At 33.4% G+C, this 27,735-nt stretch overlaps 5 protein-coding genes across 5 annotated transcripts; 2 read left to right on the forward strand and 3 right to left on the reverse strand.

Moving 5' to 3' along the window:
* The first annotated feature begins 1,065 nt into the window (after positions 1-1,065).
* On the forward strand, positions 1,066-2,026 carry LOC114410208. Its single transcript, XM_028374050.1, has one exon. The coding sequence runs from the start codon at positions 1,362-1,364 to the stop codon at positions 1,755-1,757; it is 396 nt and encodes a 131-aa protein (XP_028229851.1). The 5' UTR covers positions 1,066-1,361; the 3' UTR covers positions 1,758-2,026.
* A 4,148-nt stretch (positions 2,027-6,174) lies between these two features.
* LOC114410209 (stomatin-like protein 2, mitochondrial) lies at positions 6,175-10,460 on the forward strand. The gene is made up of 9 exons (XM_028374051.1): positions 6,175-6,392; positions 6,485-6,731; positions 7,081-7,230; positions 8,043-8,100; positions 8,187-8,279; positions 8,449-8,547; positions 8,923-9,014; positions 9,611-9,670; positions 9,765-10,460. The coding sequence occupies exons 1-9, from the start codon at positions 6,247-6,249 to the stop codon at positions 10,032-10,034; spliced, it is 1,215 nt and encodes a 404-aa protein (XP_028229852.1). The 5' UTR covers positions 6,175-6,246; the 3' UTR covers positions 10,035-10,460.
* A 1,812-nt stretch (positions 10,461-12,272) lies between these two features.
* LOC114410210 (60S ribosomal protein L9) lies at positions 12,273-13,283 on the reverse strand. The gene is made up of 3 exons (XM_028374053.1): positions 12,854-13,283; positions 12,606-12,728; positions 12,273-12,506 (listed from the first exon to the last, which is right to left on the reverse strand). The coding sequence occupies exons 1-3, from the start codon at positions 13,223-13,225 to the stop codon at positions 12,423-12,425; spliced, it is 579 nt and encodes a 192-aa protein (XP_028229854.1). The 5' UTR covers positions 13,226-13,283; the 3' UTR covers positions 12,273-12,422.
* Positions 13,284-17,692: 4,409 nt separating this feature from the next.
* Positions 17,693-22,923, reverse strand: LOC114410211 (IAA-amino acid hydrolase ILR1-like 5). The gene is made up of 5 exons (XM_028374054.1): positions 22,437-22,923; positions 22,224-22,349; positions 19,287-19,601; positions 18,895-19,023; positions 17,693-18,223 (listed from the first exon to the last, which is right to left on the reverse strand). The coding sequence occupies exons 1-5, from the start codon at positions 22,896-22,898 to the stop codon at positions 17,846-17,848; spliced, it is 1,410 nt and encodes a 469-aa protein (XP_028229855.1). The 5' UTR covers positions 22,899-22,923; the 3' UTR covers positions 17,693-17,845.
* Positions 22,924-23,750: 827 nt separating this feature from the next.
* On the reverse strand, positions 23,751-27,079 carry LOC114410212 (NAC domain-containing protein 91-like). Its single transcript, XM_028374055.1, has 6 exons — positions 26,629-27,079; positions 26,098-26,375; positions 25,699-26,004; positions 24,915-25,226; positions 24,334-24,753; positions 23,751-24,253 (listed from the first exon to the last, which is right to left on the reverse strand). Exons 1-6 carry the CDS (start codon positions 26,831-26,833, stop codon positions 23,963-23,965), a joined length of 1,812 nt encoding a protein of 603 aa, XP_028229856.1. The 5' UTR covers positions 26,834-27,079; the 3' UTR covers positions 23,751-23,962.
* Positions 27,080-27,735: the final 656 nt, after the last annotated feature.

Genomic DNA, 27,735 nt, shown 5'->3' on the forward strand with positions numbered 1-27,735 from the left:
GGACTTAGATTCAATTATCATATTTTCTCAGTTGATACTTGATAATAGAGGATATATAAATTTTACTATAAATTCTCACTATGATTTGTGGTCTTACCTAACCTTGCAAAGACAGTGTGTTCTTCTAATCTAATATTACAAAGATTAACTTTGTTTTTATGAGAAATATTATAAAGTGACATGAGATTATTTTATTTTAACCGATTATTTTGAATTCAAATTTTAAATATTTAGTTTTTTATTAATACTAAAAAAAGGATTTTGTTGCATACAATAATTTTATTTTGTTTGAGCAAGATTGCTTATTTATAAAAGATATTTGTTGTCTTAAAAAAGGAGAAAAAATAAATTTTAGTCAATGGTTTTTAATACATTTTTTACTAAGCAGGTTTATATATGTTAATATGTTAACATAGGAAAAATTAGTGGTGATTAGATCATATATGCTTTATTTTAATAATTTTCATAACGAAGTTATATTTGAATTTTTTCATACTTTTACTGTTAAAAAATATTTTTATATTTAATAAAAAATAATGAATAAAACAACATTACGTGAATATAAAACTCAATCTACTCTATTAAAAAATTATACATTTTTTATCAATCACAAAATGTTGTGACTTTTTAATTTATATCATCACGATTTTTTATCGCATGCATAAAGTATATAGCTGATAAGATGTTAAAAAAGAAAAAAAATGTGCTGTTGATTTCTATATTTTTATTTTTGTTGAAATATGATTTTATATTGATAAATTTGATCTTCAAACTTATAAATTTGTTTTCTAATTGTTTATTTATGAAAAATAAAAATGTTCAAAATAGAGAGCAAATTTGAAAAACAATGTGAAATTATAAGGAGATTTTTTTTATAAAAATTAAAAATATATTTTCCCATAAAAAATATCATGTATAAAAAGAAATCCAAAAACATTTATTAAATTGAATATCTTCTATTTTCTGTCTCACGACTCACTCTACTCACGATTCAAGTCTCATACACTGGGTGTGGTAGAAAAATACTACTATAAGAATGGATTGGACAAACTGCAAAATCAATGATGAAGATTGATATGCAATAAAGAAAATAAAAGTAACAAAGAAAGGTGCGGAGCAAATCATGTAATTATAGAAGATAGAGAAATCGCAACACATTAATTGCAATTTCAACTCCCATATATCATTCTCGTTAATTTCTTAACCCATCTTCCAAGCATTCTTATCCGACAAGGATTCCTTTCTCTCTCTCTTGATCCAATCTTTTCGTCCATTAAAATTAGGATTTTAAATTCTCAATTTTCAATTTTCAACTCCAATCCCTCCGGCGAGCTTTCCAGGAAGCTCGCTTCTCTCCGACCATGGCCGGAATCACCAAAACCTCTCACTTTTCCGTCGTTTTGATCGCCGTCGTCGCTCTCTGCGTCTTCCCGGCAGCGACATCCGATAACGTGGCCTCGGCGGTCCTCGGGTTGCCGTCCCATGTCGCTGGCGAAGGAAAGAACTTGTGCAGCGGGGCAGCGCCGTCGTCGTGTCCCGTGAAGTGTTTCCGAACCGACCCGGTTTGCAGCGTGGACGGCGTGACGTACTGGTGCGGGTGCAGCGAAGCCGCGTGCGCCAGCGCACAGATTGCGAAATTGGGGTTCTGTGAAGTGGGGAATGGCGGCTCCGTCCCTCTTTCTGGTCAGGCATTGCTTCTGGTGCACATTGTGTGGCTCATCGTGTTAGGCTTCTCCGTCTTCTTTGGTCTCTTTTAATTTTTTTAATGCTGAGAGCTGAGGAGCAAACGTAACACAATACATACACACTCATGTCTCTCACTTTACAATGATGTAATAGCTGTTTTTGGTATTATGTAGCACTAGGAGTTTCACAACGTTATTTAATTCAGAAATTAAAATACTTTGGCCTCTTACGGGAGATACTAGCTAGCTTTTATTGATTGATTCGCTGAAAATGCAGATTTACATTTTTGTCACTGTTCATTCGATTTACATTTTGGGGACCACTTTGTGGCCATTCTTTTTATTTGTTCTTATTATCAATCATCTTGCTCAAGTGAAACTTAACCACAATGTCAATCAGCTAATGGTTATTGATCAATCTTTCCATCTAAGTGAATGTTAACATATGAGATTGATGTGATGTTTAGTAAGTTATTGTTTTCCTTTTGAATGCATTTTTCTTTTCTTAGACGAAGTTGTAGCTTGTTTCCAAATTCCTTCGGTGATAATAACTTAGTCTGTGTTTCGATTACTTTTTTAAAAAAATTAATCTTTTCCCAATTTTGCTATTGGTTTATCTTTAATTAATTGTTTATTTGTTTGTTTTCCACGTAAATGCCACGTTAAAAGTAAGGATATAGGGAGTTCGTTCCTTGATGGTATTTATGTCAGAACAATATGAAAAGAGTAGAGAGTAGAGGATGAAAACATTTATGCTCGTTTTTGGTTTGGACATCCTTTTATTAACTTGTTGGGATTGAATTTTCCAATTTTGTGTTCTCAATCTTTTTCTTTTGAGAATATATAACTATTTGAGTTTTACTCTATATGCATTGGTATTGAATATTTGCTATAAGCGGTAAATTATCATGCATTGTTGCCTCTTCTCTACTTCTTTTGTATTATGATCTGTGTGTTGTGATGAGAGTGGTTGACTCAGCAGCTGAATTACTATATTATTAAGTTGTCAAGGATCTCTACTTAATTAGATGCTGTTAAAATGTGATTAAAGTATTTTTGTGTTTTCACCTAAACAAGAAATCAAATTGATTTTATTATCATTTACTTGATGTTTTCCCCTCGGAAGCATTGTATGGCACATGCTTTAGATGATAATCCGATTATTGTTAATTTCCTCACAGCGTAATGTATATGTGAAATTCACTGAAGGGATATGTGAAATTCACTGAAGGGATGTGAATCATCGCATTCAAGCGGGATGGATGAAATGGAGAAAAGCATCGGGGGTATTATGTGATGCAAAGGTACCGATCAAGCTAAAGGGAAAGTTTTATCGGACTGCGGTAAGACCGGCGATTTTGTACGGAACAGAATGCTGGGCGGTCAAGAGCCAACATGAGAATAAAGTAGGTGTAGCGGAGATGAGGATGTTGCGGTGGATGTGTGGTAAGACTCGACAGGATAAAATTAGAAACGAAGCTATTAGAGAGAGGGTTGGAGTAGCGCCGATTGTAGAGACGATGGTGGAAAATAGACTTAGGTGGTTTGGGCATGTAGAGAGAAGACCGGTAGACTCTGTAGTGAGGAGAGTAGACCAGATGGAGAGAAGACAAACAATTCGAGGCAAAGGAAGACCCAAAAAGATTATAAGAGAGGTTATCAAAAAGGATCTCGAACTCAATAGTTTGGATAGAAGTATGGTACTTGATAGAACATTATGGCGGAAGTTGATCCATGTAGCCGACCTCACCTAATAGGATAAGGCGTGGTTGTTGTTGTTGTTGTTGTTGTTTCTCCCCTCCAGTTTTGAGTTCAACATGTGATTTTTTCTGGCTTGGGTGTTATATCATATGCAGTATATATAATCAATTTATACCATCGTTAAGAATACAGAAACCAATTTCAGCTTCAACAATAACCATGTTCATAAACTAAAGCTCCCTGACTCGCCCAAGTTGTCAAACGTATGCTCTCCAAAACTCCTAATGAATCTCCAATCCATACAAATATCAATCAAGGTCTCTTAAACGATATTGATGCAGTTCATCATTTCTTGTGGCCATATTAGAAGGCCATCTTTACATGTAATTTGTACAAAGTGGGAGAGCAACTCCCATTATAGTTGGCCTTATAATTCATTTAATTTCCTTTACACTATTTTAGGTCACACTAACATATACATACATTACGAGTATAGAGGTTCACCGGTTGAGTTAGATCAGTTTTAAAGAAAAAAATTGAATCCAAATCCAATAACTTTGATTTTTTAATTCACCATGTAATCGGTTTAGTTTAAAATTTATTTAATTTAATCTAATTTAAAGTGATTTGGATTAGATAATTTTTATTTGAGAAAATATTAAATAAATGAAAAAATATATTTGAAAATATCAAATAAGTTAACCAATTTATAACACATTAGATATATACACGCAATTACTATATAAAAATAAACGTAAACAACTTTGATAAATATATTTATGCATCTTAATTCAAATAAGTAGTAAGAAATATTTTTTTAACTTATTCTTGCGAATGAAATAGCTTGCAATATTTATTTTTTAAAATTGTAATAGAAAAATGTTTAACCTATTTTACTCAAAATAGCATAAGTATTAATATGCGGGGTTAGTATGAGTCACGAAATTAAGCTAAGAACTCATTTAAGACTTTAGTATTAGAATAATTTTTTTTTTGGAATTCTTAAATATTGTGTGGCGTTGTAGAAAATGATTAGGAATGTAAACCCAAATCAAATGCAACAATTTTTTCCCATCAAAGGATCCTTGTGAAAGAGCATAAATATGTGATTAAATGTTTTCCCTTGGAGCTTGACAATATTTTCTACAAATCATGTAGTTTAATAATCACGAGTCAAACCTCTACAAAGTCCACGAAAATGCAATCCTCAACCCAAGTTATGCAAAATGGTGATTAATCATCTCACATAGACATAATAACTGAAAAATATTAAGGGAAGATATCAAATGGGCATATATGCGATGTAATTAAATCAAATAGTCATCAAGGTTAAGCTCCAATCTTAGAAAAAGGAAACTACTCACACTGTCCCACATAGATGTGAATAAAACAAAAACAAAAATGAAAAGTGATGCTCTTGCCTATAATCTTAAGAAGGTCTATTTAATTAAAGCTAGTGAGTTAGATTTATCGTGTTTAAAGATTAAAAATGTTTTAAACTTTCTTAAAATGCAAATAAATCATAAATAAATGCAAAAATTATTAAATAATAATTAAAAAAATAAAGTGTCACATCAATGAGTTGGATCATCCAATTGATAGATTAAAAAAAAACATTATTAATCAAATGACATCAAATTTTAATGAATTGGATTGAGTTTTACCTAAGTAAAAAAAAATGATTTGAACCAAATGTTTGGGTCAAGTTACATCAGGTTCTCATGAGTTACTTGCAGCCATGAACACTCTTAAACATCCAAGTATCATTAGTATAAATTCTCAATGTATGCGGTAAGTATCCAATACATTGCAAAAATATTCAATAAAAAATAAACATTAAAGTAAATATATTAAAAAGACAAAATAACAAAGAAGGCAAACCTAATTAATTGAAAAAATATATTTTGAAAAATAAAAATAAGAATATATATTATTTTTCTCTTAAAAAAAGTACACTATAGAATTATATTATTTCCAATAAAGTATATTCAGACTTAATATATAATGTTAGATTTGAAAGTAGTTAATTTTATAGTATGAATAATTAAGATTTAAAGAAAAAAAACAATATATAAGGTAATAATTAAATTAAGAATATAAAAGAGTAAATTTTATAAAGAAAATGCTTAAATAAAATTTTGGTATTTTAATTTTATCCCATCCATAATTTTGATATCCTTATTTCAAAATAGAGATATTGGATTATTCTATTTTAGAAAATCCACAATTTTATCTATATTTATTTATTTTATTTCTTATATTTTAATTAATTAAATCATTATCATGAAGCATGAGAATCAAGATATTATTTCAACTTTCAACTTAACCAAAGATTTTATATTCAAATTTTGGGTATCTAATTGTGCTAGAAAATAATTTTGTTATCCATAGTGGTGTCATCCAACTTAAATAAAATTAATATGTTAGCTTTATGACTTAATAAAATTAAAATAAATAAAAAATAAAACTTAAATAAAATTAAAGATTTAGTCAAAATTATAAATTTTATAAAACAAAAGGACCAAATGTTTTTATTTTAAAATGAAGAAGTAAAATTGTATTTAATCTTAAAAAAATAAAAACTAAAATAAAAATATATAAATAATTAATTCACGCAAAGAAAAAGTAAAAATAGAAAAGGTATTTTTCAACTCCTTTTATAATGGTATTTTTCAACTTTTATGTCTTAAGAAAAGAAATAAGAAAAGTATAATGAAAAATGATTTCAACATAGGGAGTCAAAGATGTTAACTAACTAAAAATTACAGAGGTTTCACTAGGATTTTATTAAAAGCAACTGTCAAAGAGAAACAAAGAAAATTCTTGCACACCAAAGAAAGATTGCAACAACTGCACGAAAATGGCGACCATTTGGAAGACCAACGCATCGAGAAACGCAGTGCGTTGTTTGACGCAGTCCTTGGCATCCACTAGCCGTACCCCTTCGCTCCCCTCTCATTTCTCCTCCGTCCGCTACCTCCGCACCGGTCGCGATCCCAGCTCAAGGTTAGTTTTAGGTTTTGCAGCCAACAAATTACGATTCTTTTTTCTTTCTTTCTTTCTTTTACTTGATTTTGAGAGTTTTTGTTGTTGAATAGGACTTATGAGATAATTCCGCCGGTGAATTGGGGGATTCGGATTGTGCCGGAGAAGAAGGCGTTTGTGATTGAGCGATTCGGGAAGTACGTCAAGACTCTTCCCTCCGGAATCCATTTTTTGATTCCCTTCGTTGATAGAATCGCTTATGTGCATTCGCTCAAGGAAGAGGCTATAAGCATTCCCGACCAGAGTGCTATCACCAAGGACAATGTCACCATCATCATTGACGGCGTCCTTTATGTCAAGGTAGAACTGTCTTTCTGTCTATCTATTCGGTTTTTGTATTTGAGTGCTTAGCGGCTTTGACTTGTTTGAATAAATTTCTTAATAAGCACTTGTAGGAGAAAAATTAACAAGGAAAAATGAATTTAAGTTAAATTAGCTTGTGTATAAGCTTCAGCTATAGAAGCTCTTTCATATAGATACTCACTATAGCTGATTTTAGTTTAAGTGTACGATGACTTTAACTTACGGGAGCAGTTTGACTCATTTAACTTCTTTTTTTATTTTTTTTCTCCAATTGTTTATTAAGAACTTTGTCAAAATAGGGCTATGTTTTATTTATTTATTATTGTTTTTTATTTTGGGAGTTCAGATTGTGGATCCTAAGCTGGCGTCTTATGGGGTGGAGAATCCCATTTATGCTGTGATTCAGCTGGCACAGACAACAATGCGTAGTGAGCTTGGTAAGATTACTCTTGACAAGACCTTTGAGGAAAGGGACACACTCAATGAAAAGATTGTGGTGAGTTTAGATATTAGTTCTTTGAATTTGATGTTTGTGTAGTTATTTGCTCCCCCTTTTCTTACCCGAGGAAGCATCTTAGGTACTTTAATTTCAGTCACGCTTAAAGCAGAACATAAATTAGTTCTAAAAAAATAAAAAAAGTCTCTTTTGATGGAGCTATGCAAACTGTGGAAAGGATGATTTGTTTAACTTATAATTTCATAGTTCTGCACCAATGGGGGTTGGGTCTAATAGAAGGAGCTAGTCCCTCACAGTGTGACAAACTAAGGTTTGAATCTCTACTAGGAGAAGTACCCACATTTAGTATTTGACCGTGCCTTAGAAGTATATATGTGAGAAACCAAAAATTTTAAAAAATAAAAATTCAGTCCTGCTTCAACCAAGTTGTATATTGAGGAAATAAAATTAGAAACCAGACAGTAGCTAAAGATGAAAATGTTGTAACAGTAGTTGGTTGTGTGATTGGTTTCTTTCCTACTGCGATCATGTGCAATGTTGTGTAAGTCCTTAACTTATGATAACACAGGAAACATTTCTTACAATTGCTTATGGGTTCATATAATAGATTTATTGATAAAGTTTTACATAATAAGCAAGAACATAGTTCCTAAGCCAGCTTGGTGCCAATGAAATAGTATTTAACAATGATAGGAGGAGATAATAAACATGAACCGAACCAACAACTCTGGGCTTTCCCTTCCATAGGAGTTAGTCTTGTGTTCTCTTTCTGATGTATCCTAAAAAAATACTGACAGAGTTAGTCCTGTGTTAGCCATATAATGGTTAATTGTGTGACAAAATTATTGCAGGAGGCCATTAATATGGCTGCAAAAAGTTGGGGTCTGGAGTGCCTTCGATATGAAATAAGTAAGTTTTGGAAATGGATAAATAATTTTCTATATTTTTTAGTTGACAGTTTCTGCGTAATTTCTTTCATGCTTGTCCTTCTGTAGGGGATATCTCTCCTCCACGTGGAGTGAGAGCAGCTATGGAGATGCAAGCAGAAGCAGAAAGAAAAAAGAGAGCTCAAATTCTTGAGTCTGAAGGTAATCAATTTGATATTCCAATCCATCGTATGTTCAATTTTTCTTATTTTTCATCATGAATATAGTTTTAGTACCCACGTCATTTAACCGAAAAGGATCCTATTACTCACCCAACTTCTACATGTAGCTTCTGTTTTTACTGGTATTGGTCACCTGTGGTGTTAAACAGGAGAAAGACAGGCTCACATAAACATTGCTGATGGAAAGAAGAGTTCAGTGATCTTAGCATCAGAAGCTGCGAGGATGGATCAAGTTAACAGAGCTCAAGGTTAATTACATCTTGATAAATTAGTTACAACTTCCAGTTGTGTTGCAATATTAATTCTTTAAGATAAGCTTTGATGTCTGCCGAGCATGATGTGAAATCCCTTCATTTGATTTCAAACTGTCGTTTGTATCAAGGTATTTCATAGGTGGATTCTTTTTTTGAGAGGAATGATCTTTTGCATGACAAGATGATAACGAATTGTGCATTAGACCATAGTCTTATTTGAGTAGCTGATTTATGTTCTTTTATAACATGCCACCATTGATGTGCTGTTCAATTTGGCATGACTTCTGTTTTCTTCATCTATCAATTTCAGTTGGTTGATTTGATATCTTTATAACCTCACAAGTCATAATTAACATGATTCTTCTTCAGGTGAGGCTGAAGCTATCCTTGCTAAAGCAAAAGCAACGGCTGAGGGACTGGCTGTTGTGTCAAAATCCCTAAAAGAAAATGGAGGACCTGAGGTGAGGGTCTTCAGCTTTTTCATATTCCATATATCACTGCTTCTACTAGCTGTGATCTATATGTTGATTAGTTTTACTCATTTTTGGTTGTTATATGTTGCATTTACTAAAATTAGTTTATTCACATCACTTTTGTAATTTTTCTAGCTCTTCATGTAGATTCTTAGATTGTGGTGGTCAAAAAAGTGTATAATGCAAATCGCATATGGATAGATCAATTGATTTCTATTGTTTGTATGTCGATGATGGTCAGCATTTTTTTATTCTTGGTTTGCCATTCCAGCCATATAGACTGCATGTGTGAGTGACTCAGAGACTTCTGTATGTAAACCACATTATTGATTGTCCTAGTCAGTTTTAATACAGGATCTGGTTGACTAGTTATAATGTTTGATTTCTTGAAGACATTCAAATATGTGACCATCTAAATAGGTAGAAGGGTTTATTATGTTGATGTTGGTGTTATCGCCGAAGCTGGGGAAAAAATGTGGTGAATTTTGGTGTATATAACTGCCTCTTAATTGTCACATTGTTTTAACCTTATTGATTCCCATGGAATAACAGGAAAGGGATTAATATTGTCATTTGATTTGCAGGCAGCAAGTTTAAGGATTGCAGAGCAATATATTCAAGCTTTCAGTAACATAGCCAAGGAGGTGATATATCCCATAAGCTTATTGATATTCACCTGCACTGCATAATTTGTTTAGTTTCATTTTTTTATTTATTTTATCTTTACTTTTTCCTCAGGGCACAACAATGTTGCTTCCTAGCTCTGCATCCAATCCTGCTAACATGATGGCCCAAGCTCTTACTATGTATAAAAGCCTGCTTGGTAATCCTTCCAGTGGTAAGCTTAGTGGAACTGCACCCCCTTCAATAGCAGGGCAATTAGAAGGAAATGATTCATCCAGTGAGGTTAAAGGCGAGAGCTCGACGAATGCTACTGTAACTAGTGGAATCCCGGATTATCGTGGAAAACCTGGATTTTCACTTCAGAGCCCACCAAAACGGGAATAGTCTTTCATTTTATAAAACTTGCCTTTTTGATGAATTCAGTTTTTTGATTTATGGATGTTGCTGTGGAAATTGAGTTCGGACTTTAGAGAGAAGAAGGCGGAAGAGTCTGGTTGGAATTGCATTGCTGGTTGTTGTGGCATTTACCACGGGATACACGTAGTTTACTTTTTATTTTTATTTTTTTATCTCTTCCTAACTGACAAATTTGGGGAGGAAATAATGAAAAGAAAAGAAAAGAGTTATTCTGTCCTCTCATGTCTGTCCATACTAGTGTTTTCTTTCTTTAATGCTTGCCTGCATACTCGCTCTATGGCATCGCTTGAATTTAGATGAAAATTTTAAGGATCTTGTTAACTAGAAAGTCTTTGATAACATTACGAATGTATTTGAAATCATGGTGTACGTGTAATTTCTTAAATTATTTGATATTCCGTTTGTAATGGGGTGTCCATTATCCAAATGGTTGAGCGTAAGACATACATACACTAATCCTTCTCCTGCTGTATATTTCAAAATTATTCAAAACCCAAATATTCTATCTAGAAGATTTTGGTGAAGTTCCATGTTCTTTCTACAACTAGAAAAGTGTTAGTTTGAATTAAGTTTATTTTAAAAATTCATCATTTATTTTTATCTACTTTTAAAGAGATTTTTGTTTAACTTAAATAATCTTTTAATTTCTAAAAATATCACGTTATTTATTTTAGTTCTTATAACAAAATTATTCATTTTTGTCTTAGAAAATTACAAAAATTGTATGTTTTTAGAGCATCTCCATTGGTACCATCATAATGGAGTTGCTTAAATTATTTTTGGGAAGTCTTGCAAAGAGATTTAAGAACTTCAAGTTTTCTTTCAAATGATGAATTTTTTAAGATCTTAAAATGACTTCAACAATTGTTTCACAATTTTTAAGAAGTGTTAAGGACAACCGCTTCTATAATTATTGTTATTTCAATTGCTTTGCCTCAATGATAACTTTTTTTTAAGTATAACAATCTTATATTCTTTTTTAATAAAACTAAAATATAAGACCATGATATTTTTTTATGGAATAAAAACTTATCTAAACCTTCTTTGTAAATTAACTCCAATAATGCTCCAAAACATAGCATGTATTTGTACAAGTTGACAAAAACGATCACACTATTTCACTCAAGGTTGGAACTTGCAATGATTTTTCACAATCCTTACACCACTAACAAACAACGGAACTTGTAAGCATGATACTAGTAGTAAATAACTAGAAAGTATTAAAATGCCCAAGGTTAAAATATGAAGATTAATAGTAGTTATCAACCAACAGGTTCTGGCTAGGAGGATAGATTTCATTAAAAATGACAAGTCATATTTTCTAGTGAAGATTAATTATTGACAAAAACTTGTAAATAATTTGTGAATTACAAGCAAATGTTCAATCCCGCTTACCCTGCTCTTTTCTCATTCTCTCCTATTTTAACTTCTCTACTAGACCAGAACCTGGTACCAACACAATTTTGAAAGCTGCTTGAACTAACAATTCAGCGCATTGCACACAGATTTCTTGCAAGGATAGCCTCGAAATACAACTCCAACGTCGCATATAATAACAAATTCATCGAAATTCAAAAGACTTGTTAATGATTGTAGTATGATTCTTCAATAGGGTCGTCTTGGCTTTGCAAGTTTTAGCTGAATTGATATGAGTAAATTCTTTAGGGTGGTGGATGGGAAGTTCATATACGTTTTCATGGATATAACTAAAATAAAGGCAATCCAAGTTCACAAAAGCATGCTATATGGAAACACATCAGAAGCACTTGAGAAACACATCAAAGCACTTGGGATTGTCATGTGAATTTGGATTATTGGGTCAAGTGTCACAGCCACGGCTCTATAAATAATAATTATAGACCCCACAGGCAACAGGCATAGTTGGATATTGGCAGCCTCCCTGACATCCCTCACTAGAAGTTCATAAATCCGTGAAAATAATGAAGGTACGACTAAATGCATTTTAGAGGTAATGGAAATGTTCTACGGAAAAGAAATTGTAGTTTAAAATGAAGTGGGGATTTTGTGCGTCTAACAAGCAATATGGGAAAGACTAAATGGCTCAAGCCTACCAACTTGATATTTATATTGAGGGTGGGTTATTGTCGAAGCAGAAATCAGAGAGAATGCAGGTGTGCTTCGTCACATTAATTGGATTGCCACAAGCTGAAACCACTACTGAGAATTGCTGTGGTGTGGAGGATAGAAGATAGAGAAAACAAACACAGACTATACTAATAAAAAATATTCGCAAAAGGAAAAGTTTGACAACACAAAATTGTAAAATCCAATCTCAAACAGTTAACAAAAAAGCAACCCAAACTAAACAATCAAGGTGCTTGTTGTTTTCAACATCTACTCTTCCAGTATTGTTCCCTTCTCACTAACATAAATGCCATCGAGAAATTTCCTGATATCCTTCTTTTTAACATGGCATTTCTGTAACAAACAAATAAATAAACAATTAATTAAACCCTAAACCAATACCAAAATTGAGAAAAAATTGTATGGAAACATGTGCATGGAGAAAGATTAAACCTGGTTAATGAGAGCACAGGACCTAGAAACAAGTTCAATGTCGTTCCCATCCAAAATCAATTCATCTTTAACTTTTTCAGATCGAACAACGGAAACACCGTTAAGAAGGTCCACTTTTCTCACCTAATGATACACGTAATAAGCAAATCAATCACTAAACCTAATATCACAATTTATTTCCTAGTAGCAAAAGATTAAGAAAATAAATAAACTAATTAAAAGAAATAGAGATGAAGAGAGTAAAGTACCTTCTTTTCGCCAAGGAAATTTCTGATCTCAATAGACTTGTTGTCGTTGCCGATGCTTGCGTTGATGGGAAAATGGGCATAAACGAACCTCATTTTGTAGCGGTAGCCCTTGGTGACGCCGGTGATCAGATTCTCCACGTGGCTCAGGGCGGTGCGAATGGCGGCGGATGTTTTCCGAGAACCGAACCAGGCCTCCACCTTCAGCTTCCTTTTACCGTTTTCGTCAGTGATGAGCTGAAAATCGAGATTCAAGTGCTTGAAGTCTCGCACCAATTTTCCGCGGGGGCCCTCAACTTCGATGACCTTGGCATTAACCTTGACGCTCACGCCGTCCGGGATGTTCATGGTCTCTGCAGAAAGAATTGTTTTCATTTTTGCAACTCACGGAATCTCTGCTACTGTCCCTCTCAAATCACAACTTCAAAACCCTAATTCACGTTTATATATAACTAGGGTTAGGGTCATACCTCACGGCCCATGTCCATATCCCATTAACCTTATATTTTTATCTTTAATCAGAAAAGGCCGTTACTTGCTGCACCCAATATTTTTACTGGGACACCCAGCACCTGGGTTGAAATGACAAAAATGTCCTTCACCCTACTAGTATAAATACAACAATAGTTTTTGTTGGTACAGCATGGATCATTCTTCTTCCTCTGGCACTTCTTCTTCCTGTTTCTCTTCCTACGGTGTTTTTTTTTTCCTGTCATCGTTCATGTTTCTTCCTCTTCGTCTGGTTGTTGTTATTGGTGGTTGTTGGTCTTCGTAGTAGTTCTACTTCTTGGGTAATCTTCTTCGAGGTAAGTTTTCCCTTCCCTCTCAGGCCGTTACATGATAATCTTGTATCCCCCATCCATGTATTTGCGTAAAAATATATTACACATGAGAATGACAAAAAAAAAATGCACACAGTTTCGCCCAATAAACATGAAGAGTGAATGTTCATGAGAAGAACTTAAGTGAAACCTGTGTCAAAACTTCTTAAATAACTTTTTTCCAAAATTTTTGTCAATTATTTTGTGAGTAAGGCCGGTTTATTATTTTAATATAATCTATCAATTTTTCACTAAGATCACTTTAAAAGTTTTTTTATTCTTTTTTATTTTTTTTATTGTATAGTAGTATACTATGAAAGGATTATGATAAATTAATTAATTGGACCTTATAACAATGATGGAAAATAATAGAAATTATGCTTATATTACATGGTTCCGCTGAATCTTGTAACATTTTTTTTATTACTTTTGAAGTAGTTATATATAATTTAGTACTTTTATTTTTTATAACTTAATTTTTTCATTTAACATGTAAGTGTTATACAGTTATTGGAATGAAATGATCATATACTTTTTTCATCAAGCTTTGTAAGTGAATTGTTTGAATGTGTAATTTTTCCATGTGTATGAAATCTAGCACCAATTTTCCACAAGGACTCTAAAATGATCATACTAGAGTAATTTTACAGATTATTTTTATTTAATGATAACTATTACAGAATAATCTTGTATCACCCATCATGTATTTGTGTAAAAATACATTACACATGAGAATGACAAAAAAATGCACCCATTGTCGCCCACTAAACATGAGGAGTGGATGTTTATAAGTGTCAACTTTTTAAATAATTTTTTTCTTCAAAATGTTTGTCAATTATTTTGTGAGTAGAGCAAGTTTATTATTTTAATATAATCTATCAATTTATCTCTAACATCACTTTAAAAGTTTTTTATTATTTTTTATTTTTTTATTGTATAGTAGTATACTATGAAAGGATTATGATAAATTAATTATTTGGACCTTATAACAATGATGGGAAATAATAGAAATTATGTTTATATTACATAGTTGGCTGAATATATTTTGTAACATTTTTTTATTACTTTTGAAATAGTTATATATAATTTAGTACTTTTTTATTTTTTATAACCTATTTTTTTCATTTAACATGTAAGTGTTATACACTTATTGGAATGAAATGACCATATATTTATTTTTTCATCAAATTTTGTACGTGATATTTTTGAATGTGTAATTTTTTTCATGGGTCTGAAATCTTTACATATGAGAATGACAAAAAACAAATGCACACAGTTGTCGCCCAATAAACATAAAGAGTGAATGTTCATAACAAGAACTTCAGTGAAACCTATTTCAAAACTTCTTAAATAATTTTTTTCCAAAATGTTTGTCAATTATTTTGTGAGTAGAGCCGGTTGATTATTTTAATATAATCTATCAAATTTTCTCTAAGATCACTTTAAAAGTTTTTTATTCTTTTTTATTTTTTTATTGTATAGTAGTATACTATGGAAGGATTATGATAAAATTGTCTACTGCACACGACAAGCTAAATAATGAGGGACTAATCCGTATATAATATTTAGTAGCATTTATTTTTAATTTTCTTAAAAGTAAAATTTCCACACTCCAAAAGAAATTTCTTTATTATTGTGATATAATAATTTTTTTATAACACATGCAAGTTTAATACAGAAGAAATTAAAAACTATACAATATTTTGTAATACTAAGGCTAAACATGATTTTTTTATTTTATAAATCTAACCAATACATAAATTTGGTTTGAATTTTTTAACCCAGTCACTTTTTTCCATGTCAAAGGTTTGAACCTAAAACTATTTCAATACTACTTTTAAACCACAAATCAATTATTGGAATAATATTTTAATGAATTTATGTTTTATATTATATATTCCATTGAATATGTTTTGTACCAATTTTTTTCTTACTTTTAAAATAGTTATAATGTAGTGTATATTGGATTTATTAACCCAATCACTCCTTTTCAAGTCAGGTTGAATATTATGCCAGACTCAGACAGTTTGAAATTAATTTTAATCAATATTGGTTTCAAATGCTTTCTACTTGAAACTAGATTAAATGCTAACTACAAATCAATTGTTATCTGAATTAAATATGTGATTTGATCTGTCTTATAAAGTTAAATCTAAAATATTTTCTACATCAGTTATTTTTTCACAAAAAATGTTCCAATAAAATCAGTCATAGAATGACTTACCGTGAGAGAGACATATTTCCTTAATATTTATTAGTTTTGTTCATGTGTTAATTTGAAAAAATAAAATAATTTAAGATAAATTTAATAGTCTCAAATAAATTAACCATTTTTTTCTAAATCCTGGTAAATTAATTAATTAGACCTTATAATAATGATTGGAAAAAATAATAAAAATTATGTTTATATTATATATTTCCTTGAATATATTTTGTAACAATTTTTTATTACTTTTAAAATAATTATAAATAATTTAGTACATTTTTATTTTTACAATTTAATTTTTTCATATAACATGTAAGTGTTATACTAGTTATTGGACTAAAATGACCATATATTTTGCATCAAATTTTGTGTGTGATTTTTTCAATGTGTGTTTTGAAATATTAATTACAAAATATTTGACAAGAAAATATTAATAATAAAAAATAACATTGCAACAAAAGTTAAGAAAACGAAATTTAGACAAAAAAGAATAGTTCATGCTGAAATCTGAGAATTAAAGAACGATGCTATAAAAATTATTACGTATGTATATAAGTAATAATGTTTATCACTCGTATATGAAATCTGCTGAGAATTAAAGAAGGATGCTATAAAATCTCCAATATTTCTGCCACATCTGAGAATTAAAGAACGTGGTGATTGGATAATAGTTACTACTCCAACATTTCCAACAGTACAAAATCTATTTAATTATGTAACTAATTGCAAGTATATCACTTAATTAAAGAAGTGGTATTTATAGAGATGTCTAATGTTTGGTGCTTCGCAGCAAAAAAAAAACACATTAGGTGGTCTGTCATATCGAATGAAAGTTCTAAATGTATGTGTTTCGACACAACTATGTAACAAAAATGAATTTCCATATGGTTTTACGTTGTGAAAACTAGTTAACGCTAAAGATATTTTGGGAAATGAATAACATGGGCCTTCAACAAAAAGTAGCCAAATGGACTTTTGGGCTATAATAGTTTCTGGATTGATTTTTCAGATGTCAAATACTTAATGCATCCCATTTATTGCTAGCTGCACCCTCAAAATTCCTAATATTTCCTTCTTACCCTTCCTCTCCCAAGAAAACTCTAGCTGCCACCTCCCAAACCTCCATGGCCATCGCACTCCACCTCCACCACATCCAACACCATTGCCACACCCAAACACCACCACTAATACAACCTAATGCCACCTTCACACCACATCAAACCCACCATTGTGCCACCACCCTACCACCCATCATCATCACACTCATCAATCATCACTATGATCCATGAACCTCCACGCCACACCAAAACCACCATCACGTCACACCTCCCTCATATAGTTTGAGATTAAGTAATATGTAATACAAATGTATTACGAATTTCTCAATCTGAAATTATGGCTCTCGAATTTGATCTCTACTTCTCTTTCACAATGGACATGCTCTTTGACTCCTTCATCATCGTGCGTCTCCCTTCCGCCGTCTACATCACAGCAACGCCATCTCTGGTGGTAGTGGGCTGCAGTCCATTCCGATTCTTTATTTTAACTTATGGGTGGACCAAACAAAAAATAGAGTGCATTAAGTAATTACCTCTCAAGTGACCACCAACATATAGTTATGGAGGCCGACTTAACGGTAAATGCAAGATTAGATTTGTGTGGTTAATGTTATTCTACCTATTGAAAATAGAAAATTTCATAGGCTTTTTCACGTATATTTGATCAAACTAACTTATCAACTAGTTAAAGCAGCTTACTACCAAAGGAAGATTTGGAAGCGTAGATTATAACAAACGTGGATTTTGGAATCAGTAATGGAACTTAATGACCAAATTATATGTAATGAATTTTCTCAGGTGTAACCATTTAGCATAATAATAGGACTAATCCAACACTTTTGAGATATGTACATGTTTCTTAAATATACAAAAATCTTCAATGCATTCATCAGAAATTATAATCTGAATTTCAATAAATAGTATGCTTATGCTCATTTAAGTATAACTCAGCAATAGCAGTGTGCAGGGATGCCCCTATTGGAAGAACTTCCTCATCAAGGAAGAAAAAAGGGGAGTGTGGGGAGTGAATTGCTCCCACTTTATCATTTCTGATTCCAATAGAAAACAATACTCCGGGAATCACTTGTTGAAAAAATGCAAAGTCTTCACCTGCCATCACCTTCTTGGCTGCATGGACATTGTCTGGACCAAGCAGAATTTGGCCTACTCTTTCGACATGCAGATGCAGATTATTGTCATTGACAACAGCAGGATATGGGGTGAAGTACTCTTCTTTGAAATCAACATAAGCATTACATCTGTGCACAGCTGCCTGTCCTTCAATAATCTGCAAGTATTTTCAAGCACCATGAACTAAACAAAATTTATAGGGAAAAAAAACAACAATTAAGTTTACTATTCATCCTTCTATTACCACAGACTGAGAAGTATGAACAGCCCAAATGAACCATTCAAATCTGAACAGTAGAACAAAATCAATGGAGTGAAATAAGAAAGGTAAGATGAAGGAACTATGCAATGTGTGAATCACAATTCAAGGACAGTTTGACATGCAGTCTACTCTATTGAATACTCAGCCGAAAAAATAGCAGCAGAAAGAAAATATTGGAAATGTAACCCCCAGGTACAACAGCTAATGGCTTCACCTTAAAGCTGAATTAAGGATGGAAAAGAAAATTATTTGTTGAGAAAGTAAAAATAGATTTCCAAATGAGCATTCCAACAAGCAGTAAGTCAGGATAATCAGCACCACTCAGGTGATTTTAGATCATTTCTTAGGTTCTTTTATGTATTTTCTCTTGACAACAAACTGATTTTTTGTTATACATACACGGAAAAAGTACAGCTCAATAACAAACTGATTTGACAACTAAACCAGAATTGATTTTTTGCTGAAATATAGAGATGATGCAAATCATAAATGAACCAGAACTTCCCAACAGCTTATTGAAGTTTCTGATTGATATTAATGATGTCTATACTGGTCATCATGTGTACCTCCTTTAATCGCTGTCTGAAATGGTACATGCCTTCATTTGTCAGGCTCCTAAGTGTGCCTCCAAATTTTACATAGGATGGAATCACGTTTAATGCAGTCCCACCTTCGACAAAAGTAACTGATAGCACCTGTAGCAAATATATGATGGTCAGGTTTCAACATGACGTCAAAATGGAAGTTTTAGTAGATTTTCTTTTGATGTAGCTAAACAGAATAGTGGATAGCTTTTAGATACGAAATAGCACAAACCAAGACCTAATAGGCTTATATGCATGGAGACAGATCCACAACAATGGGCTGAAACAAAGTTTTGGAAAATTTCTCAGTCAAATATTTTGCAATTAAATGGCTAAATCTTCCTGTGAAAGTTAAGATTAAGAGTAGCCCATACTTGATTGTGAAGAGGATCACTTTCTCTTGAAACAAGCTGTTGCAGTGCCAAAATTGCAAATGATGTAGCCAGCACTGGATCTACATTCTTGTGGGGTGATGCAGCATGACCACCTACTCCTACAATTTTTGCCTCAAACATGCATCCAGCTGCTGTCAATGCACCTGGAATAGATGCTATGGCTCCAGTAGGTGTTGTAGTATCGATATGTAATGCAAAAATTGCTTCTACATCTTGAAGCACTCCTTCATTTATCATCTGTAAGGCACCTCTAGCTCCCTCCTCACCAGGTTGGAATAGAAGTCTTACAGTTCCCTTTGGTATCAAAGATTAGGGGGACAATCTTTAAATAACAGATTTTGAGTTTTAAATAGTTATGCATGTGTCATAAACACACAAACAGAAAAAAAACAGTGCTTACATTGCCTAAACTTTAATGCCATTACCAGGAAAAGGAAACTCAATAGCCAACATTTAAATCGTTTATTAGTTGACTTATTTCTTCTGAAAGCATTAGAAAGCTAGGACATTCAGCAAGTCTGATCTAGTTGGAATTATGTTAGTTAATACATTTTGAACTTCATGGAATCCTATTTTATCTAAAAAATTTAATATGCGAGTAGTTGCAGTAGTTCCAACATTACAGTACAGACTTTCAATGAACTTATGATCTGTAGCATGCCATCTAATCCAGCAACTGGTGGTATTAAAGTCAGAACAGACATATGCTTAAGAGGCACAGCTATAACTTCAGAACCAGATGAGAATAACCCATATTGAGCAACATCTTAACTTTCAAACTGGCATGAAACCCCAAAGTTGTGAAGCAGATAATTCAAAGCTTAGAGAATCCATAAATTTCTGCTTGCTTCGGTATGATCTCTACAAGCTTCTGGAAAATTAGGTTATTATCAGCTGGAGCCAAGATAACTAAATATCCAGGTCTAGGCATTTTGTCTGTGGTTGGCCCCCAGGCCTAAAATCCATACAGCACAAATAGCTTATAGAAAGGATTACACGGAAATGAAGAAATTCTGTGAGGAATAAGAAGCCAAAACAATTACAACTTTACCAATCTGAAATAGAACAATTATTTTCTGGATGCAAGACACCTAATAATGTGAAAAAAAGAGACAGAACTAATGTAGATCACCCAAAAAACGTTTAAACTGAACTTGGAACAAGTCTAGAAAGGTAAATGTTTCCCAGAACAATAGTGCTTCTTTCCATCCCTTGGTCCCCATGCTTTGGACAAATAATTCTTTCAAAGGTAGTGGTTGGTGCAGTTTAATCCAAATAGAATAAGATTATCAGAATTTTGCATTAAGTTTTTGTCATGAACAAACTATCCCCAAAGCTTAAATTGTTGGGTATAAGCACAGGAGTGGCTTACTATATAACACACCCCCTCATGCAAGAGCCCTTTAAGGCTTCAAGAGTGGACAATATACAGGCCCACCGTACCTTTGCAGAAATTTAACTTTTATTTAGAAGAATGGGAGATACAAGGTTTGAACCCTAGATCAGATGGTCATAGAGGCCCTAATATCATATCATGAATCAACTATTCCAAAACCTTAAGTTGTTGTTGGGTGAACGTACATGAATGGTTTGATATATAACGGTATTGAATTATAAAAACTGTGACTTATATAGCTAGTGAATACACATAGTTTTGAACTACATGCTTGCAGCTATGATAAAGTTGTCCCAGCTATTTTATGGTCCATTTTCTCAACATTTGTTGTGAACAGTAAGTTGCAATAACAAGTTAGTTCAATAGGAATGGACAAAAAGAAAGCTAGTTCATTAGAGAAAAACTGATCATGTAAGTTATGATAGCAGAAAAGAAAAATCATTTGATGTTTTCTAGCTTTTGGGGCAGCTGGTGCTTGATAGAATAGAATTAATTACTTGGCACTCAAAATGAGCTTAATAGATAAAAGATATGCCGAAGGAGGAATGGGTTCAATACATTGTATGACAATCGTTCGACACAAACAAGCCAGATGTTCTCAGCCATGCTTGAATCTCTAAACTGAATTAGCATATAGTAGACAGATTGTTTTTAATGATTTCACAGAATTCTCCTAACTCCAGTATTTTCTCCAAAAATGATGGACCAACTAACAATAAAAAAATCTGCAGCGGCATGAATAATATTATTAAACACATCACTTTCACGGTAATAAGCAACATACCCACTTATATCCAAGTGATTGTATGCAAGAAATAGTGTCATACAACACTAAGATAGTAAGATTTCAACATTACAGCAAGAAACCAACGGAAGCATGTGCCTTCTTTCACCCACACACAACAAAAACATAAGCTGTATAAGTCCTTTAATTCCTGTTCTTATATAACTAATAATTTGATCAAGGAATAGCAACAGGGGTTCAACTTCCAAAACCACCTTGTACATATACCTTAGTAGATGGAATTGACCCCAATTTATTTGGATCAACAAATAACTCCATCATGGCAGACTTCACTTCAACACCACCTCCATGTTTTTCCAAAATGAGCTAACCCCAGAGCTACTTTTGGATTCTTTCAACCAATGGACCTTCCTATTGAAATCCATAGCTACCTAAGGGCTAAGTGATGTTAAAATTTGGATTTTTTCTAACTTCAATAGACAACAACAACAAAAGCCATATCCCACTAGGTGAACCTAACATCAATAGACAACATACCAAAATTATATGAATAGTTGTACAATCAATTTAGGACTTTGTGTTTAGTCATTTTACACTTTTAGTTACTTCAATAGTTAGTTTTATCGAACACTTATAATTTAATAAAATAGCTATTCAGCTACTAAGTAGCTTTCTAGCTTCCAGCTAGCTTTTCAGTTAGTTTTGCGAAAAATAGCCTAACACCATAAACATAAAAGATCCACCCAAATTAGCAAAGTGAGAATTTGAAAAGAACCTGAAGATTATCTTGGCGCTGGTTGAGCAACTTTGCAGCCCCAAGTAGCATGGTGGTGTGAGCATCATGTCCACATGCATGCATTCTGCCCTCAATTTTGCTCTTGTGTTCCCACTCAACAAGCTCCTAAACAATCAAACCAAAGACACACATCCACAAACAAATACCAAAACAATAGGTTCATGAAGGAGCACATGGAGGAGAAGCTATCACCTGCATGGGGAGTGCATCAATGTCAGCACGAATAGCAATGATGGGGCGAGAACCAGAGCCAAGATGAGCCACTATGCCGGTTTTGGCAACTGGGTATGTGTAAGATATGCCAAGCTTGTCGAGTTCACTGCGTATAAGAGAACTGGTTTCGTATTCTTGGAAAGCAAGTTCTGGGTGTTCGTGAATCTTTCTCCTTACTGAAACTAACCATTCCTTCTCCTTCTGTGCTGCTCCGAGAATTTCTTTGGCATAGAATTGTTCCTCCTCGGAGCCGAACACGGTCGAAAGGGAAGTGGATGATGACAGGAACACAAGTAACAGATGAATGGCTGTTATCAAATATGCACTCATCTCTCCACACTGAACTACTCTCTCTGCGTGTGAGTTCGAGAATTGTAAGTTGTAACTACCGCTGTTTTTGTTGCTTACTTGCTTCCAAGTCACTCGTTGACCCACCCTCATTGATCGTGGTCGTGGATTCTTATAAGTTATAAACAAAGAGAGATGAGAAAACAAAGAGATAAGAGATAAGACTTAAGAGATAAATAATGGAAAGAGACTGGAAAAAATCATTACAAAAAAAGAATTCAGTTTTTTTATCATAAAAAAATCAGTTTAATTTTTGTATCCATTTTTACATTATTAATAACATTAAAAAACACTCTTCTTGTTTTTCTAAATATTTTTATTGACTTTAATTCTTTAACCTCTCTCATAATTTATATACTTTAATTTTTATTAGTTATACATGTGAAGAGACTTCCCAAAATGCTCTTCATACAGCCAGAAATTAGACTCCCAAAAAACTAAAAACATTAATGAATAGTCTAATTTTTTTAAAATTCTATATTGAAAACTTTAAACGAGGATAAGCTGGTAAAAAAATACATCAATCTTGAATTATTTTTAAAAAGAAAGATATTACAAAAAATGATTGTTCTAGTAGTAAAGAAATATCGCAATGACCATCGGTTCTTGGAGACTAAAGCAAAGGCACTTTTTCAATTTTAAGTTACGTTGCTTGAAAGATGTTGAAAGTTGAAACTACACATAACAGATAGCCAAATGGCGGCGCTGCTCCTGAATTTGAGCGAGCTGAAATAAAATGTGCACTTAGTAATGCTATTTGCCAAGTTAGCAGTTAGTATTCCCAAGATAGTATTAATATTTCCGGCCATTATTTTAAGTACCTTCACTTGCATCGCTAAATTTTCCATTGAACGTTTACAGAATTCAACATTTCCAGCCATTATTTGCCTCTCTATCACCCTTTGTTTTATGAAATAGAGAAGGAACAAAATTAAAAGGAGGTGCTAAAAAGTTGGAAAAAAAACTGTATATATAATGTACAACAACAGAGTCTACAGACTAGCCAACCATGTGAGCATACATATACCAACTACGTATGCACTCAAATATATATTGAACTATCAACAAATCTAAGTAGACCTACATGCCTCCCCTCAATTGGCCCAAAAAAGAGATGGAGGCAAAAAAAAAAAACAAAGGAATGATCTCCTAGCAGTTTAAAATTTAAGATATCCCCAAATGTCAGTAAAGACCACTAATGAGACCATTACAAAGGCAGAAAGTACAAAAACAGAAGAGCACTTGGTGCGATTTGAGGAAGCCTTTGAAATGTGAGGGACCCTTCTGAGCAAGAAAAGATCTTTCAACCCCAAGGTGGAGCCTGCTTTTGTAACTTGTTGAGAAATCTTTCTTTTGCCGGTTGACTCAGGTGTCTTCTGCAGTTCATTCCCATCATTAGTAAGAGTAGCACTTTCATCAGAAGCATGATTTTCTGAACCTTTCTCCCCCTACAAAAGAAAAATAAATCTCCTTTCACAAGCAAGGACAATCTTCTTGGACACACAGGCTAAACAAACAAAAATCTTACCACAGCAATGACTGGTTTTGCATAAAGCTCTTCTTGTGCACAACTTTCACTTTTCACCGTCTTATTTGAGCCATGTGTAGCCATTGACAAACGAATTCTCCTCTGTGCAGTACCTTGTGTTGAGTTTATGCTTAGCTGTTCATTTCGTACCTCACGATGCCTCCTTATGATTCCAGTATTGCCACTAGCAACTGCACTACAGATTCTTTGTTGCTCATAATCATCGACTACATTGTATACTTGACCCATATTAACATCAGTAAAAGCTCTCTGGGAATTGTTTTGAAATAACCCAACATTGCTTTTCTGCTCGTCACCAACACAGTCAACGGGGATTCCAGTGGTGCTGCAAAATTCTGAAGTTATCAACAAAGGAATCCTTCCATCAATTGCCCCCTCCGCATAACCAGCTTGCATACACTGCAGCATACAATAAGACTATCATTATACAGGAGACACAAGAAAACCATGTTAGATTGTTAGAGCTGACACCGGGAGTTGGGAACTACTATGTTTTACTATTGAGGCAGAACCTACCTAGAAAGATTAAAAGATAAAATAGTGTAAGAGCTGTTACTCACTGTCATATTGGCAAGTTCAGAATCTAAGTCGCTGTTTAATATGTTATCCTTAACATTAAACAAGGGGTAGCTCTGCTGTTGACAATTGGGATCCTCAAAGGGTACTTGATCCCAGTTAACAACTGAATTCAAAAAGTCTGACATGTTTGTCTCATTTGTACCATATTGAAGCCCATATCGACCATCTGATTCGATGTTTGCTTGATAATGAAATTCTGGTTGAATATGTGCAAGTACAGGGGAGAATAATTTGCCATCCAGTAGCTCGCTTCTTGGGTCATAATATATATCAAAGTTCAATGGTTGAAACTCCTGTATGTAACAACAACCATAGGAACTAAATCAATAATTCCAGTGCATGAAAAATCAAATCAGGGTGAACAAAAACAATAAAAGAAGCAAATCTATCTGTTTATCTATTTACCTATATATATAGTAAAATTGACTTGTTAGTGATCTTTTAAGTAGCCCCAACTCTCTCATAATTATAAGGAAGGTACAGTGATTATCAAACATAAACTATTGAAGCACTATTCTCCTAATCAGCTTCTTTTTTAGCAAATAGACATTAAGCTCACTCTTGCAAATAAAGATTAAAATCACTTTCAATGAACCTCTAAATAGCCTAAACTCTCCATCATGATTTAAAGATATGCATTATTTTCTCCTTGAAGAACTATGTTTAAATAGGAATGACTAAAAAGAATAAAATATTGCACATATTACCATTACAAACCAGTGATAACTAATAATAATAAACAACAACTCAGTTATTCCATCTAACCTCCGCAGTTGGTAACTCAATTTGATTTTGTGCATCACAAGCATCATATCCATCAGTACAGCGATCAACCGGGGTTACAACATTGGATATTGCTTCCTCAGAGTGTGCAGGGATCATTGACTGATGCTTATCATCTTCTGTAACTTGTGACGGCGATCCTGCAACAACAGCCAGATCAGATTGTATTTCCTCTGTGGAGTAATAGGCAGCCACAGGAGTGGAAGCAGTCGGCTCTGCTTCATCACAGTGTGAAACTTCAAGGCTCTCATCATGTTTCTTAAACAAGCGACAAAGGACATATGGATTCTGGTACAAAACAAACAAATAAAAAAGAAAACCATCATCACTTCATATAATTCCTTGGCCAATTGACAATTGCAGTAGAGTAGTGCTATGTACCTGTCCAGGATTGGTACCATCAAGCTCCTTCAAAGTGGGGCGATACTCATGCATAACCCAATTGGTCCTATTCCCCTTGGGTGCTCGACCAGTGTAGAACACCAAAGTCTTCTTCATTCCAATCAAAATCGTCCCAGACTTGATTTTACGATCCTTCCCCGTCGCCTTCCAATACCCATTATTCGTCGCTCTGTTCAATCGATGCCCATTTGGATACTTTCGGTCCTGTGGACAGAAGAAGAACCACTCCGGATCCTTAGTCTGTACCACCGACAAACCTACAAATACACAACCCCCCCAAAAAAAAAAATAACTATTTGAAAAAAAAAAAGATAAACTAAAGAAACTCCAACAACAATCACTAACATATATTTAAGTAAGAGATAACGCTCCTCTCATAAACTAACTTTTTCAGTTGAGTCTAGCACAGACACAAATTCCAAGAAAATAACTACCAATTGAAATAACATAGCTACCTCGAACTAGAGATTATATGATTGTAAAAGGACGAAGAGAAAGAAAAAAAAATACCGGGCATGTCCCAAGGCTCCCATTTGCAGACATCAATTTCTCGGATAACCCAAACCTCGCGACCATTACCGTTGATCTTCTGTCGCAGGTAGTAATTGACGAGTTCCTCGTCGGTAGGTCGGAATCGGAACCCTAACGGCAGCGAATCTAGAGACACCACGGCCGCATCGTCCACACGAGACGGATAACAGTCCACCGAACCCATACTCGCTCAACCAAAAAGAAAGGGAAAAAAATCTCCAAAGCACCCGCGATCAATTATAAAGAAATAAACCGAAGCAGAATTTGAAAATCAAAGGAATAATTCAGATGTATTTGTTTGTTTTGTTTAGATGTTGTGGCCCATAGCTTTTTCTCACTTCTAATTTTCTCTGGTAAAGTAGCGCGATCAAGCACTCACGCATGAAGAGAGAAAGTGTAGTGTAGTGGTGACTCTACCCGCAATTTTTATTTATGAATTTAACACAGAGAGAAACCGTGTTTCAATTCATTGTATACGCCGCGTATGATGTTTTACCCTCTCGTTTCTACGAAACTACGGTCACACCACTACTGTGTCTGTAACTCAATCCAACGCGTTGGGGTTAAATGGGAATTTTGTTATGATGGATCAGAAAGTAAAGTTAGGGGAAAAAGGATATGCTGTCCGGCAAATGGGATTCTGACACGTGGCGTCAATCGTGCACAATGGAGCCCTCATTTTACGTGCTGAGTAAGAAAACGAGAGTTAACAAACAATAACAACCCAATATGAGAAGAAAATAAAATTTATGCAATTGCTTGTTTGAAAATATTGGTAAAAAAATGTGATTGTTTTTTATAAGAGAAAAAAAATTATATAATATCAGCATAACAGATTTTTATATCGTTATTTAATCATAATTATCATAATGATATGATAAATAATTCAAATAATAATTTATGATAATATATAATTATCAAAATTTTTGTTAAAATAATTGAACTATTCATACACGTAAATTTATTGTTTTAACTTTTTTGAAAATATTTACTACATTTGTTGTTGGTTGTTTTTCTTCTTTTAATGCATGTAAAAAATTAATTATATACTTGTGTATCGTACTTAAAGTAATTATATAATTGCTA

The sequence above is a fragment of the Glycine soja genome, chromosome 4, assembly GCF_004193775.1.
Source record: "Glycine soja cultivar W05 chromosome 4, ASM419377v2, whole genome shotgun sequence".
Classification (NCBI taxonomy): domain Eukaryota; kingdom Viridiplantae; phylum Streptophyta; class Magnoliopsida; order Fabales; family Fabaceae; genus Glycine; species Glycine soja.